Here is a 17,472-nt window from a genome sequence, read left to right on the forward strand (position 1 = left end):
TAAATTCAACTATTAATGTTATATATATTATACTTTCTTGATAAAGAAAGTCAAAATGGTCCCAGTTGCTTCCTCTAAGACACTTTTTGAGCCATGGGAGATATACTTTGGTTGTTACCAATTAGGCTTTATTTTCCACCCCTTATAATGTTTTTTTTTTTCTTTCTATGTCACTGATCCCAACTCTAGGGACAGCCAGAAATACTTAATACCGAATAAGTAACTTTTAACAGATACTATGCATTTAAGAATTTTAATCCATCAGTACATTTTTACTAAAATTGTTACAAACAATTGCTTACCTGGTACAATGATGTCTCCAAAACCCAATATTGAAACTGGCATGATGCACACATTCATTACTGAGAAATACGTCAGCTTTGGCACTCTGATGACTACTGGTAACTGTAATTATTAAAAAAAAGAAAGGAAGAAAAAAAGAAAGGAAGAAAAAATGCCACCAATAAACCTCTTAGGAATCTTTATCCATATCTTTTAGAAAGGGAAGGATTAACATTAGAATAATTGTTTTAACATTTTAAAATTGACATTTAGAAGAACTTGAAATCAGAGAACATAAACTAGACACATATATACTCTGAATGTATAGAAAGCTTGAAAGAAATAGCTATGTAGTTTTGGAAAAATGAAACCCAACACACATGTAAGGTTAAAAGTATTAATCCAGTATCCCCATATCTAAGCTCTTTTTCCTTTTTAACAAAAATAGGACTCAGGCCTTGAAACAGATTTGTTTTTTTGGCAATCTGGATTTTTTTCCCCAAAGAAGTATCTTTTCTCAGAGGATATGATTTAAAGTCTAATGAACATATCTGAAATACAATCCTTACTTTCTCATGGGGAGCTGAGGGTTGAGCAGTGGCTTCCAACAAGTTTCCATCATTCTAGGATGAAACCCAAGTCAATAGGTATTTAATAATTTTGAATAACTAAGAAAAGGGCTATATTTTGTGAGAAATAAAGTTTTACAATACCTTGGCATGCACTACATGACCAATGAATTACACAGGAAGTCAAAATTATTAACATGACACACATACATACACTGGCAGCCATTTCTGTTTAATTGCCATCACTACCTTTTCATTATTTCCAAAAGGTCCAGCTGCAAGTTCAACCATGATACTCTCGCCGTTCTAAAATTGAGAAGGAAGATGAAAGAAACTGTCCAATCATTTAAAAAGAACAATTTGCCGGTATTCAAAAATGATTTTTGACCCCATGGCTTATGGCCTATTGAAAATTGTAAAAAAATGGAACGTAGGCTTCTTTTTTCCTACAACAGTCTCTGTAGATAGCAAAAATTGGAGTCATCTAAAACAAAGTTCACATAACACATTGTTCCAGTTTCTCAGATCTCAAAAATTAAAAATCAACTGACAGACATACCACACACAGCTTATTCAAGTGAAGCTTTGTGCACTGATTTGCATTGACAACTAATATCTAGCATTTCTAATGGGCTATACATTTTAAGTGCTTTTAGTTATATTATGTCATATACTATGTGTCCTCAGTCATTTTTAGCAATAACAATAGGGACACAAGAAATACTAAAATTTTTAATATTTAGATTTGTAATAAATATCGGTAACTTTATTTGAACAAATATACATTTAATCTCTGGCTACTCACTATAACAAAACAACAAAGCCAAACTCGAAGAGACCCAGCCCTAACGAACTTGAGAAGCTTCTCTAGCCTGACTCCTGTCCAATTTCAGCCCTGCCTGCTTTCTATGTCCCAATCAAAACATTAACCTTAGCTGAATTTCCTCCGTTGTGTCTAGCTAAGGTATTTTTATGTGAGCTGTGTGAAGAGTTCATTAAAAAGTTCTTTCCGGTCAGCCACGTGGGTTGTAGAGTAGGGAAACATTTTGAGGTTGCAAGCTAAGATGGCATGAGTACCCATCGTGTGCTTCACATTATAATAAATATCACCAAAACGGGTTGTGGGAAGATAGATAAATGTTGAATTTTAGGAAAATTTAATTTACTAACTATAATATTTTCCATGTGGGTGGGGTGCCCAGGAGAAATCACTGTGGAGTGTTTTTAAAAGGACTTCACTGATACCTGAGCTGAGTCGAGAGGATAAAATCCCTGGCTACAGAAATCTTTTCCTCATGTTAAGTTTTGGGCTACAGACAGGTTAAGTTATAGCTTAGGAAAATAAACTAATATTAAATACAGTTCCTTACAGTAAACTCCCACCATGTGATTCAATTTCCAGATAGAGTTCATCTTGGTTTGTTTTCTAATTGCTATTTAAAACATTTACCTGAAGACCATCACTGACATCCTCCCTTACATTCAAAGATATTTGAGTAACTATTTGCAAGATGCTATACCAAGTATGGTGATGGATGAAAAAAGATCAACAGGTTCCTACTGCCTGTACTCATTCATGGCCACCTGCCCTGCTAACTCATTAAAAGTTTACAAATACAAGGGTCAAGAACATGTTTAGAATGTTCAATATTTAATTCTTGAAATTTTCAGTTAAAACCACAAAAATCAGAAATTACATATCTGATTTTCATTTTGAGTTATCTATTAAAGATAGATAGCCTTAATAAAAATAAACAAACCTGACTGAGAAGGTGTTAAAGTAAATTTATAACAGTGAACAGCAAAGAACATTTCAATCTTTTCCACTGGATCGGATTATTAGAAATCACATTTTTAGTCAGTGGGAACTAAGATGGAAAAAAAGATGAAAAATTCCCTAAGCACAGAAGAAAGAAAGAAGGATCAAAGTCACCTTTATCATTACACTATATCTTTAAAATCCTAAAACTTTTTATGTGTAGGGAACAGTTTATTGGCAGATGCATTTGGCATTTAAAAAGTGTACTATCATTAAAATAGAATGAAAAAAATATTTAAAAAAAGAATTTAGTTATAGTTTATAGTTAGAGCCACTGTAAAATATGAGTCATATGCTATGACTATATGTTGACCAATGACAATGGCTTTGTAAAGAGAATACTTTACTTTCATTATGAGATCTCTGATGGAGTGACTTACAGAGACATTTTATTGAACCAAGTAAATTGACACAAGCTCTGATAACTTTAGATACACCTTTTAAAAATGCTTTAATAAATCAACAATTTTTCTTATAATGCATAATACCAGTTTTATGCTTTTATAGATTACTATTGCAAATGAAGTCAATGAGTCAAACGGCTCATCATAAAGGTGTGGAAAGGTGCTAGTAAAACAGTTTGGGTAGCTGTGATTTGGGGCAGTTGACTACATTTGTTACCTAGTTGCAATTTTAGCTCCCCAATGGGGCACATACTTGTCTTCTGCCATCATAGCAAATATCAGAAGTGCAGAGTTTTACAGTGATTTCACAGATGGTAGAGGCTAAAGAATGGATAAAGAACTAATAGGAGAAAAAAAAAGTGATTATAATATCCAATATTAAGTGACAGTAACAAAGGATAAAGAGATATAAAGTCACAAAGCAAGACTCAACATAAAATGGGGAATGTGGGAGAACTGAGCAATAATTAATAATATATTCTTGAGATAGGAATAGGGACAAGGTGGAAAAATTGAGCAAATAATGAAAGACTACCACTCAACAAACACCTTTCCCTTATTCTGGGACAGCTGCAAATAGATGACCTAAGAACTTCGAGTTGCTATGATTCTACTAACCTCATGGGAAAGGTTAAGTCTGAGACAATGAACAAATGGACAGAAGCAGAAAGGAAGAGCATGTGGTTCTGTTGTCCAGTTTCTCCTGAGGCTAGCCCCATCCTGGCCTCTACACACAGCCACGATAGACAGGACCTTTTTAGCATAGAAAGGGTAGGTTGGGTTCTGCCAGTTTCAACCAAAAGATTTTTACTGATGGAAGAGGGAGGATGGAATGCTAGCAATACTCCTTCACGTAATGAGTTTAGGAAACTGAAGCACTAAGAGCTAAATGACTTGTCCAGGGTTACAAGATGACAGAACTACACTTTGGGTCTTCAGAATTCTAGTGTGGTGCTCTTGCTTAGTCTCAAATGAGGGCTACAGAAATGGAAGTAGCAATAACACATTTTCATTATCTTTGCTGTCTACATTTTCTACAGCAAACATTTATTATTTTACAATAATAAGAAAAGTTACTTTACAAAGGGTAAGTAGCAAATTTATAGACATTTTCATGTTCACATCAGTCAGGAGACATTTTTTTTTTATTTAGTAGAATAAAGGCTTGAAAATATCCTCTATTAAAAGGACAATTTCAATAACAATTTTATTAAGAATTAGATTTATTCAGTGGTAAACATCTGCAAAATCAATAAACTAAGAGTAGATTTAAGATTCTTATCTTTCAGCATGTTTCTTATGGGTTTCAAAAATATCATACCTTTGTGATGAATGGTGTTATGAAAACAAAAAATACATCATAGAGGAGGAGAAGGCCTAGAAGTATCACACATGACTGTTGACAAAAGAGACAAATTTAAAAGTCAAACTTCCCATATTTGTATTAAGACATTATTTTTCAAGTTACAAATAAATTGTGAACATACATTTGAACATTAATTTTTAAAAAGCATTTAGTGGTTATTCTACTTGTAGTTTTATTCTACAAAAACATTCAGATTTTTAACTTCATTACCCCATTCTTTAAAAAAAAAAAAAAGAATCACTGAATCAAAGAAATGTTATTCCCTGATATTTCATCCTGTAAGGATTTTATGAATTTGGCATGTTATATGAATGATTAAAAATATTTTAGCTAGCAAATCAGTCGTTATCTGGGTCTGGGGATTAGGACTGAATGCAAAAGGGCATGACAGAGATTTTGAAGAGATGAAAATGTTCTCTGACTTGATTGAGATGGTGGTTACGAAGCTATACACTTGTAAAATTTCAATCAACTGTATACTTCAAATGGGTGCATTTTATTATACATAAATTATACCTTAATAAGGTTGTTTTAAAAAGAAAAAAATTATTTTAACTAGCAAAGTAGTGTACTTTACCTTGAAGTTGGGTAACTTCATTGTTTTAATTAAATTCAGACAGAAAGCAATCCCCAAGATATCTTGTAAAATCCAAGCCCACCTAAAATAAAAAATTAACTCTGCTATTTTATCCAGTTATTTTTAGATGGAAGTTTTCAAAAGAAGAGATCAATACAGTAATATAGTTCAATTACTACAATTTGACTGTTCAATAATTAAGCAGTAATTATAACAAAAAACCCTCTCATATTCTCCATATTTAGTAATTTACTGACCTAGTAGATTAATGAATACTACTACACTAAAAAACAGTTGAAAGGCTACCTCAGAAGAATGTAATCAGACATAACTGCATATTTATCTTTAATCTTTGGATTTATACATGTCTCCTTCTAGAAAAGTAGCTCATAACAGAGGATATTGGTGATAATATATATCCAGATAACTAGAACATAAAAGAAACAAGGGCTATGCAACATACTCTACCAGAAACTGACATGAATAATTATCAATTGATTTATCATACTGTATAGCTGCCTAAAAGTGTATGAACTTTGCTTCTAAATTTTAGGCCACTAAATCCTTTGGGCTTTAATAATTTTATTAATAAACCATTCAATAAACAACTATATATTTTTTTCTGGTTATCCTTTATGCAAATGGACAGGTATCTATTATATGTCCTTCTTTATAATATGAAAGGTAGTATAATCTAGATAATCTTTTGCATTTTGCTTTTTCACTTAAAATAGTATTCTGGAAATCACTGCATATCAATTCATAGAGATCTTCATTTTTTATAGTTGTGCTCCATTGTGTGGCTATATCATAATTAAGTACGTTTTTAAAATCTATTTCAGCTTAAATGTTTAAATTATGATTCATATTGCCTTCTCTTATGATATCAAATCCATTAGCACAAGATTGGCTTATTTAAGAAGTAACTTTTTTCAAGACTATCATGTTCTGGGATAAAAGCAAAAAAACTTCTTTAACAATCATAATGAATAATTATCACAGCAAGATATAAAATAATCCATACTTAATATAAAAGCAAATAAACCAAGTACTCATACCTATTTTCATTTCGAAACACAGCCCAAACAACAGCTATTGCAATGCACAGTCCAGAGAGAAAAATAAGTCTCACTTCAATGCTTTTGCCACAACACACAATCCTAAAAAACAGATTTAAATAGGTTAGTTTATCCTGCAGAGGAAATAAAATGTTCATTTAATATGAGAAATGACAAATGTTAACCACAGTTGCAAGAAATCTATTGAAACACCAATTTAAAAGTCTTGATTAAAAAAAAACCAAATGATACATAATAAAATAAAACGTTTATCATTTCAATAGAATTTTCTGTGATAAAAATGTTCTATATCTGTGCTGTCCAACACAGTAGCACTAGCCACATGTGTCTATTTAGCACTTGAAACGTGGCTAATGAGACTGAGAAACTGAGTTTTTAATTTTATTAAATTTTAATTAATTTAAATTTAAATAGCCACAGTATATTGAATTACACAGGCTTAAATAAGACTCCTACTTTTTCTTGTATTGTTTTAAATGACAAATATCAACATTATAGGCTTCCTCATTAGAGATACATACTTGCATTGTCCATATGGTATCCTATGAATTAGTGCAGCTAGACAGTTGTACATACTCATCGCTGATGCTATGCAGAAAATTGCTATCATAACATAAACTAGAAAAAAACAAGACATTAAATTATATGAGGACAGAAAAAAATGTGACATGAAAATATCTACACAAGCAATATTAATTCTTTAGCTTCCTCATTGGCTAATTATTTTTCAATGCAATGACCATACTATCATCTGAATTGGTTACTAACCTGAAAATATTTAGATCTTGAGTTTAAGAGTGGGTATATTATGTGTTGTTTGTTTTAGTTCCATTATACACTAGTAGGATTGCTTAAGGGGCTGAAGCTAGCTCTACATTTTCTATCATTCAGTGATTCAACCAGACATGTTTGTTAAAGATTTCTATGAAGTGAGCAGCAGACACTTATGAATATTTAATTTTAATGTAAGAAAGGGAAGAATTAATAAACTATTATAAACACTTTTTTAAATGTAGCTTAGAGATGAGAACTGATACCTTAGACATTAGCCATGCTATCCATATTTTCCTATGGTGGAATTTAGCTATAATAACTTGGACCTGTGGTAAAACCAAATCCACTTAAACAAATCTCTTTGTTATGATACAATACTAAGGCAGTTAAAATTGACAAGTGTTTTTCTATAGTAGCTATACTTATGTGAGAATTCTTTAAAATTAAAAACATTTTATATCTTGTTAAAATGAAGGGAGAAATTACTGTATTCTAAAAATAAAAATAATCCATTTTCTGAACTTTATCAAAATTTCACAATGGAAATATAATTTTTACCCGAATTTTCCAAATTCTACTAAATTTCAGAAAACTATAACTTTTCCGTAGGTGAGAAAGAGAATAATCTAGAGATAGTAAATCAGGGATAGCCACTTTCTAAATGGTGATTTTGGATAAATTACTTTTTTAGTCCCTTGAGTCTCATCTTTAAAATATAAAGTGTAATAATACCTATGTCAAAGTTATTGTGAGAATTAAATAAACTAATATATGTAAAATGCTTAGAACAGTATCTGGCACATAAGCAGCTTAATGCAATGGTTGTTTTTGCTTTATTGGTTATATGTGGTAGTAGTAAGACAGTCAAAGGTTGCCAAGTCAAGTTCAATAAGTCATCCACCAAGTAGTCAACGTAAAGTTTTAAAACACTGGTGGGAATCATGCTTTTGAGGCACTAACAGAATTTTAGGTGTCTCAATCAGTGTCACACTGTATCTATGAAAATGATTAGGCATGGAAAAGAATTTGGTTAATATGACTTTCTTTATTGAATTCCTTGATCATGACAATCATAAAATGGTAAGGGGAATCTTTGCAATTTAGTAGAGTCCCATTATTTAATTAATTAAGAAAAGGCAGCATTCTTAGCCCTAAGAAATCACTTGGAGGTAAATTAAATCTTCCAATATCACACAATACATTCTTAGTCATAATTAAATCCCATGTCTTGGGATATCCATGAGGATTAATGATTTTCCTCCTCCGTTAAAAATTACATTTATAAACAGGGTCAATCAGTTTAAGGAAATTTCTCATCAAAAATTAAAATATACTTTAGGTTAGGGTAGAGGAATCTCTTTTTTTCTATCAGAAACCACTAATACATTGACTTAGGGTCAGACACAAACCACTGAAGGCTATTAAAATAGAAAAATTACCTGCTCAATGACAACATAATACAAATATCATCCTAGTACCCACTCACACCAGCAACAGATTGAAATCTGAGTGATATTCAAAGAATGATTTTTTTCTAATTGGAAAGATATGTCATAGGTCATATTTTTAAATTGCTGCCACAGGACAGGAGAAATGGAATAAGCTGAAACAACTTTAGGGCCTTAGTTTTCTAGTCCAGAAAATTATACTCATGTTCTCCAAATAAGCATTGTTGCCTTTGGTGGTTTTACAAAGGGCTTTTGCTAGTTCTCATCAGGCACGCTCCATTTTCCCTGGTCTCACCACCTCCTCTTTGTGCTGTATATTGGCCATGGATGGCAAATTTCCATCCAATAAGACCATTAAAACTATCCAGGGGTTGAACAAGCCATTACAATTCCTACGTCTGCTTCTTATAGAAAAAAAGTATCAGTTAGTCTCTAGACCACTGGCAAACACATGTGTCTTTAGATATGGTATGATCCTGTTTATATAAGTAAAACAAAATTCAAGCAATACAACCTCTTGATTTGCAAACTGACAAAAGAATAAACTACCCTTTAGGGGTATGCAGAGGCAATAGATCAATAATATGAATAGCCACCAGGAAATCCCTAGTCTGCTCCTTAGATACTAGGCTATCATACTTTATCTGCAGAGAAGGAAATTTAGGAACCAGAACAATTCTTTCAAATCATCCATCAAGAAGTGTTTTTATCGCAAGACAGTATATTTTTAATCTGAATATTTTTTATCCCAGAGTAATGGGGACCTAACACTTCTGACAATTTAAAAAGTTAATATCACGTTTTAATTATTCACTTAATTTTTCCAGATAGAATGCTTTAAAGGAAAAAGTAAATCTGGCAAAGTAAATGAAAAGATTGTATGCTAAAGGTATCAAATATGACTTCTTACCCAACCATTTGTAGAAGAAATAAAGTAAGACCATCATAACACAGCAGATGACCACAAATATTACAACTGTTAGAGGACTAAAAGTTAAATATTCTTCCTTCTTTTTCCTCATTTCTCCATCTTCAGGGTTTGCCATTGCCTTCATGTTTTCCCTGCATAAACAGACACAGAGCTTAAAAAAGAAATCTCTGCTATTTTAAAAAATCTATCTTTAACATCAACTTAAATGTTATTGATTATAAAGTAATATACTTAAAAAAAAAACCCACACCAAAAAGAAATATTTAATCCAGAAAGTAAAAACTCCCTACAATTCTCCCCTCCAGAGATAACCTGTTATTAACTACTAAGTTTTGAAACAGCATTTTTTTTTGGAGGCAAAATTGTTGAAACAGATGACATTTATTGTATAAATAAATTAATGTTTGTGGATGTTTATACACTCTACTTTGCAAATTATGCCAACGTAATACATTTCAGAAAATTACCAATTTTCCTTACATACTTAATATTATCAATTTACACATAGTAAAGTACTTCTAAAAGTAGCTTCTTTTAAATGTAAAACTACCCATCCACTCACTATTTACTATATGCCTATTCAGTGCTCATCAATGTATTATGAAGGATTCAAAAGAAATTCAAGACATAGCTTTGTCCTACCTTGATTTAAGATAGCAAAATATTATTTCTAATTCCTTCAACAACCTTTGCTAATAAAAGAGAGACAGATGTTGAAGAGCAAAGAGCCACAGTGTCCTTTGTTGAGCAGTCTCTGTTCTGTCACCTACTAACTTCTCCCAATTATATGGAAGCCACTTCATACTTTTCTAGCTCTAATCCCATTAACTCTGGCTACTAAACTCTGTTCCCTTCTCATTGGGTCTGGGCTCAATACAAACTCAGGTTTAAAAAAAAGTTTATTTCTATCAAATTGCAAATTTACCAAACTGCTTATTTACCAATATGCCACTTTTTTATTAGAAAACTGTTGATTGGGATGGCCACCACATTAAGTATCTGTGATTTTAGGGTTAGGCTGCCTGGAATAAAAGGAGGGAAAGACACAACAGCACCTCCCTGAAACTGTAGAGCTGGATGACAGGATTATTAACTTAAGTTTCAATAAAACTGATACCCAAGTAGGAAAACGTGCCAACTTCTGGTATCTGTCATTACAAATAGATACATTTAAAGACCTTTTTATCATAATACACATGTAAGCCATAATAATGTAAGATTTATATATTTGTATTCAGTGTACAAAAAAGCACCAGGCAATTTCTTGAACGGAAAATGCATACTAGATTTTATCACATTAAACTACTACAATTTACCTTTAAAAAACTTGTACTCTCAGATCTCTCAAGAGCCACATGTAATGGGAGGGAAGCTAAGCCTTCTTCCATGCAAGCTTGGGTTTATGAAGCTTGATGACCAGTGATCTCATTATAAGATTTTAAGTCTCTACTGAAAAATCTTTATATGGAACCAAGGTATCTTTTCCTTTTGCGTAAGGTGCGCCTTTCATTTGGCAGGGTAATTCTGGGTTATGTTCTGGCAATTTTCCCTTCCCTAAGCCTTATTCTCTTTCCTCTTTTTTTTTAATCTTATTCTTTATTTCCTAAATGATAGTCCTTATGTTCTTAATAATTCTACTTTTCATGAAAAATTTTCCTTTTTATCACTGATTCATATTGTCTCCCACTCCAAACACACATACATTTACTTCTTTCTATCTTTAGATAGAATCCTAGAATCACCTGCCTCAATTTTAAAATCCATAATCCTACAGGTAAAGGACAACTACTCTCCTAACCTAGAGACTGAAGGCAAAACATTTGTTGTTTCTTCCCATGATGGTGTTTTATGAATAAAAAACATACATACACTCCTCTCCAATACCCAATTTTCTTCAGGAGGCGACTACTCTGACATGTTTATGAAGCTTGCCTTACTTAACTGAAAGTGTGATCCATGCATCAGCAAAATCACTTGGGAACTTGTTAAAAATACCAAATCTGAACCTATATTTTAATAAGACCTCAAGACAATTTGTATGCACATTACAGTTTGAGAAGCACTATTCTAAAGAAACAATTTAAATAGTAATGAAAGTATAGGGATAATCCATATTAAATGGAAAAAGATTTTTAATCCATCAGTAGTTTTGGGTACATTATTTACAAAATTGCACCAAATAATCTAGAAAATGATCTTGGAAATCTTCTTACATACTCTGCTTCATAAAGACTAATAAGGAAGAAAAAAAAAAAGCTTACACGAAAACGTAACTGATACATGTTGAATCATGTTTTCCAAATACGTAAAATATTTAAAGCTCAATACTCCAGAAGCCTAAACCTGTGAAACCATAGAATTTCTCTCTTGATCTAAGTCAATCAAATTTTAGTATTTTAATTCATTTATAGAGCCTTTCATCCCAGAACACCAAATTATACATTCTTCTCTAGTGCACATGGGACATTCTCAAAGACAGACCATAAGTTAGAACACGAAACTAGCCTCAACAAATTTAAGAAGACTGAAATCATACCAAGTATATTCTCTGACCACAAAGTTTTGAAATTGGAGATGAAATGGAAAAGAAAGCAAGAAAAACCACAAATATGTGGAGATTAAGAAACATACTACTAAAGAACGACTGGGTCAAAGAAGAAATAAAAGGAGAGATAAAAATATACTTAGAAACAAATGAGAATGAAAATACAACATATCAAAATTTGGGGGATGCAGGCAAAGCAGTAGTAAGAGGACAGTTTATATCATTACAAGCCTATCTCGAGAAAGAAGAAAAATCCCAAACAACCTAATGTTCCATCTTAAAGAACTAGAATAAGAAGAACAAATGAAACCCAAAGTCAGCAGAATAAAGGAAATAATAAAAATTAGAGCAGAATTAAATGAAATAGAGAAAAAGACAATAGAAAAAATTAATACAACAAAGAGCTGGTTCTTTGAAAAGATTAATAAAATTAACAAACCCCTAGCTAGACACACTAAAGAAAAAAGAGAAAAGACACAAATAAACAAAATCAGAAATGAAAGAGAAGTTATGACATACCACAGAAATACAAAGAATCATACAAGAATACTGTTAAGGACTATATGCCACCAAATTCAATAACCTAGAAGAAATGTACAAGTTCTTAGAAATATATAATCTTCCTTAGAAATATATAAATCTTCCTAGAAATAAAAAATATATAAATAGAAACTAAAAATCTAAATAGCCCAAGCAACAACAAGGAAATTGAAACAATCATCAAAAATCTCCCAAAAACAAAAGTCCAGGAACAGATGGCTTCACTAGTGAATTGTACCAAACATTCAAAGAGGATTTAATACCTGCCCTTCTCAAACTCTTTCAAAAAATTGAAGAGACAATACTTATTAACTCATTTTATGAGACCAACTTTACCTTGATACCAAAACCTGGTAAGGAAAACACAAAAAAGAAATATCTCTGAGGAATATAGATGCAAAGATCCTAAACAAAATACTAGCAAATAGTATACAACAATACATTAAAAAGATTATACATCATGATCAAGTGGGATTCATTCCAGTGGCACAAGGATGGTTCAACAAACGCAAATCAATCAATGTAATACACCACATAAACAAAATAAAGGATAAAAATCATATGATCATATCAATAGAAGCAGAAAAAAGCATTTGACAAGATACAACATGAATTTATGATTAAAATACTAAATAAAATGGGTATAAAAAGAAAGTACTTCAATATAATAAAGGCCATATATGACAAACCCTCAGCTAATATCATACTTGGTGAAAAACTGAAGCCTTTTGCTCTACATTCAGGAACAAGGCAGAGTTGTCCCCTATCACCACTGTTATTCAACATAGTATTGGAAGTCCTAGCCAGAGCAATCGGGAAAGAGAAAGAAATAAAAGGCATCTGAACTGGGAATGAAGAAGTTAAATTGTCACTTTTTGCAAATGACATGATTCTTTATATAGAAAACCCTAAAGACTCCACCAAAAAAACTATTATAAACAATAAACAAATACATTAAAGTTGAAGGATACAAAATCAATGTACAAAAATCCATTGTGTTCCTATATATTAACAATGAAATTTCAGAAAAAGAAATGAGAAAACAATTCCTTTTGCAATTGCAACAGAAAGAATAAACTACCTAGGAATAAAATTAACAAAGGATGTGAAGAACCTATATACTGAAAATTATAAGACATTTTTAAAAGAAATTGAAGAAGACACAAAGAAATGCAAACATTCCATGTTCATGAACTGGAAGAACCAACACAGTTAAAATGGCCATATTACTGAGAGCAATATACAGATTTAATGCAATCAAAATCCTAATGGCACTTTTTAAAAAAGAAACAGAACAAAAAAAATAATCAGATTTGTATGGAATCACAAAAGACCCGGAAGCCAAAGCAATCCTGAGAAAAAAGAACAAGGCTGGAAGTATCACACTCCCTGACTTTACATTATAGTACAAAGTGACAGTAATCAAAACAGCATGGTATTGGCAGAAACACAGACATAAAGACCAATGTAACAGAATTGAGAACCCAGAAATAAACCCACATATATATGGGCAAATAATTTTCAACAAAGGAGCCAAAAGCATACAACAGAGGAAAGAAAGCCTCTTCAATAAATGGTGCTGGAAAATTGGAAAGCCACGTGCAAAAGAATAAAACTAGATTGCGATATTCGTCACCATATGCCAATATAAACTCAAAATGGATCAAAGACCTAAACATAAGACCTGAAACAATAAACTGCATAGAAGAAAGCATAGGTACTAAACTTATGGACCTTGGGTTCAAAGAGGATTTTATGAATTCGACCTCAAAGGCAAGAGAAGTAAAACCAAAAATAAAATGAATGGGACTGTATCCAACGAAAAAGCTTCTGCACACCAAAAGAAACCATCAACAAAACAAACAGGCAACCACCAAATGGGCAAAGATATGTGCAAACAGCACCTCTAAAAAGGGACTAATATCCAAAATATATTGAGTACTCATACAACTCAACAACAAAAAATCCAAAATGGGCAGAGGACCTAAACAGACACTTCTCTTAAGAGGACATACAAATGGCAAAAAGATGCTCAACTTCACAAGTCATTAAGAAAATGCAAATCGGGCCAGCCAAGTGGCTCAGTTGATTAAGAGTTAGCTTAAGAGCACGAGCTCTGAGCAACAGGGCCGCAGGTTTGATTCCCTCATGGGCCAGTGACGCTGTGCCCAAGCTGAGCTGCCACTGGGCTGCCAACAGGTGGCAGGATGACTCAGCTGGTGAGAGCACATGCTCCTAACAACAAGACTGCCTGTTCGATGGTGGGCTATGCCCACCCGCAACTGAGACTGAACTTGGCACCTTAAACTGAGCTGCCACCCAGATGGCTCAGTAGATAGAGCGTGTGCTCTTAACAGCAAGGCTGCTGGTTCGACTCCCACATGGGATGGTGGCCCACCCACAACTAAGATTGAACACAGCACCTTGAGCTTAGAGGCCATCAGCTGCCGCCTGGCAGCCAGACGGTGACTGGCGCCCTCCACAACTAAGATTGAAGAACAACAACTTGGCTGGTCACCTTCCCCAATTCCCCAATTTAAAAAAAAAAAAAGAAAATGCAAATCAAAACCACAATGAGCTACCACCTCACACATGACTTTTATGAGGACAAATTGCAATCTGATCTTAACAACATTATATTCTGGGGTCAGGTAGAATTTTAAATGAAATGTTGTCACATGATTAAAATAATTGTCAAACAATAATTTGTAACCATTTATCACAAAAACATTAAAGTTTAATTAAACTCACAATTCAATTAGTCCACTCCAGTACCCTCCTAATGCCACAGTGAACACAGCAATTACAAAAATAACCACCATCGTGTAGTCAAAGTTAGGCCATGATGGAGAATACATTTTCACAGTAATATTATCTCCAAGGGTCTGAGAGGCAAAAAAGGAGAGTTAAAATTGGCATTAGTTTTCTTTCCATTACAGCATATGGCAGCAATACTCCAATTTCACTCTGGGATGGATACTATATATCAGACAGTCAAGAATACTAGAACTATTTTTAACAATATGATATATTCTCTTGTCAAAATTATGAGGCTATACTTTGGTTTATTAAATCTTGAAAGTGCAGTGTTCCACACAATCACAGATTTTTAAAGAGGTCAAAACAAATATCCTTTCTAAAGTCAGGGCTCAGAAATACCTTTTGCTGAATGAGAGGTGAATAGTTTCTAAGTAAAGACTTGATAGGTCTTTGTATTGTAGTTTGGTTTTTTTCTTATACTGAGAAAATAAGAAATGTATTAGTTTACTTCAAGTCATAAGACATTGTATGTACTGTGATTAGATGGAGCCTAATAGGATGTTAGTATCACAACTGAACATCTGAAAAGATCTCTACCTATGGTGCTGTGAATTTATTACTAAGTGTTTTTTCCACCTACTCCGCCATTTTGACCAGAACTCTCCTTTACAGCTTAATAGCAAGTGGAGCATACATAAAATTTAAATTAAATATAATTGGTTAAAAGTAAAGAGCTGGGGCCGGCCGAGTGGCGCATTGGTTAAGAGCTGGCTTGGGACGCCAGAATGCCCGTGTTCGGATCCCACGTATGAGGGCTAGTGACACTGCCCTCTATACAAGCTAAGATGCTGAACAACAGCTCGACCTGGAGCTGGGCTGCCGTGAGTCACCGGCGACGGCATGGGCTGCAGCCCTTGCTGCAGTGGGTTGCCATGGGCTACTGTGTGTAGCCAGCAGCCAGAGTGAGCGGCCAGCAGCCGCTGTGAACGGCCGTCCAGAAGCCGAAGACTGATCTGCCTCACCCAGGAAGAGCGCAATGATGATGTCAGCTTGGGCCAGTGAAGCAACGTCCTCCACAACTAGACTGAAGAACAAAACAACAGCAACTTATCTGTTCCCCTTCCCCTGATTCCCCAATAAAATCTTTAAAAAAAAAAAAAAAAAGTAAAGAGCTGTACTATTTATAAACTTTGTCTAATATATAATTACTAATTTACCTGCTTCATATCTTTAAAGTCTTTGTGCTGTATAAATGCAATCAGTATTTCCACATCATGAAATTCAGATTTGTTCCCTGAGGGAGGAAACTAAAAGAAAAAACTTTATGAAAACATATGAACTACTATTATATATTTACAGAATAAAATAAAAATTATTCCATTAAATATAAATATTACATCTTTTTTAAAGTTATAAAACAAAGTTTCATGTGTTCTTTCTTAATATTTTCTTACACTTAAAATGGGTCTAGAGTATATATAAATGATATTTCAGTAAAGTTGATTAAAAGAAAATCAATTAAGACTAAACATACACATGACATATTTGTATCAAGTGTTGATCTATAGCATAATTTACTATCTCCACATTATATATTATAATCAGGCATGTACAAATATGTTAACTATGCCAGTGAAGGAGAAAAAAGTACTTGTACAACTGTCATTACTGTAACAGTTTTAAGTTAGTAGAAGACTCTATGTAGTGTTGCTATTATAATTAATATATCATGCAAATATAATACATCTACTTCAGTATCTCTACTCCCTTACCTTTTGATTCTGTTATATATTCAGCTTTTCATCAGTCAAATATAGCAGGTCCTTGAATAACATGGTTTCATTATAACAATGAGATACCATGTTCTTTCTTAATATTATAGTAAAAGTTCTCAAACTGATATATACAGTTATATCATACATAACACACATACATATAAATATATATTTGTTCCTAACAAAGTCACATTTACTTTAGGAATAGAAAAGAAACTATAAAATTTTCCAATTAAACACCTAACATAACCAAGCTGCTTATTTAAAAAGAATCCTACCATAAGATTCAAAACTCAGCCCCTAAACCATACACAAAGAAGAGTTCAACCTGTGAAATTATCATGAGCTCAAAAGAAGTTATGATAGTTTTATAACTTACTAGTACACTGTTATTGGCAACCAACAATGCTTCAGCACCTCCTTTTTTTGCAATTCCGGCTTTTTGAAGAAAATGGCAGGTTCCCCACTGTACCACAACTGCCTTGTTCTTTATTCCCTCAGGAGGAATATCAGAAATGTTGCACAGTGGTGTGAAAGTCAGATTCATCAAACTAATGGCGGTCTGAAAAGAAGAAATGTCTTTAACATGATAAATACTGTATT

General features: G+C 32.9%; 1 protein-coding gene across 1 annotated transcript in view; it reads right to left on the bottom strand.

Moving 5' to 3' along the window:
- The window catches only part of SPPL2A (signal peptide peptidase like 2A), a 48,153-nt gene that overhangs the window by 15,938 nt on the left and 14,743 nt on the right, over nucleotides 1-17,472 (bottom strand). Inside the window, exons 3-12 of the mRNA XM_019664831.1 lie at nucleotides 17,249-17,431; nucleotides 16,312-16,401; nucleotides 15,086-15,219; nucleotides 9,229-9,380; nucleotides 6,618-6,714; nucleotides 6,076-6,177; nucleotides 5,018-5,099; nucleotides 4,396-4,470; nucleotides 1,101-1,157; nucleotides 303-405 (exon numbers count right to left, since the gene is read on the bottom strand). Of these exons, the coding sequence (XP_019520376.1) occupies nucleotides 303-405; nucleotides 1,101-1,157; nucleotides 4,396-4,470; nucleotides 5,018-5,099; nucleotides 6,076-6,177; nucleotides 6,618-6,714; nucleotides 9,229-9,380; nucleotides 15,086-15,219; nucleotides 16,312-16,401; nucleotides 17,249-17,431 (1,075 nt within the window). The remainder of the gene's footprint in view (nucleotides 1-302; nucleotides 406-1,100; nucleotides 1,158-4,395; nucleotides 4,471-5,017; nucleotides 5,100-6,075; nucleotides 6,178-6,617; nucleotides 6,715-9,228; nucleotides 9,381-15,085; nucleotides 15,220-16,311; nucleotides 16,402-17,248; nucleotides 17,432-17,472) is intronic.

This window comes from Hipposideros armiger, unplaced genomic scaffold (genome assembly GCF_001890085.2).
Source record: "Hipposideros armiger isolate ML-2016 unplaced genomic scaffold, ASM189008v1 scaffold_12, whole genome shotgun sequence".
NCBI lineage: Eukaryota > Metazoa > Chordata > Mammalia > Chiroptera > Hipposideridae > Hipposideros > Hipposideros armiger.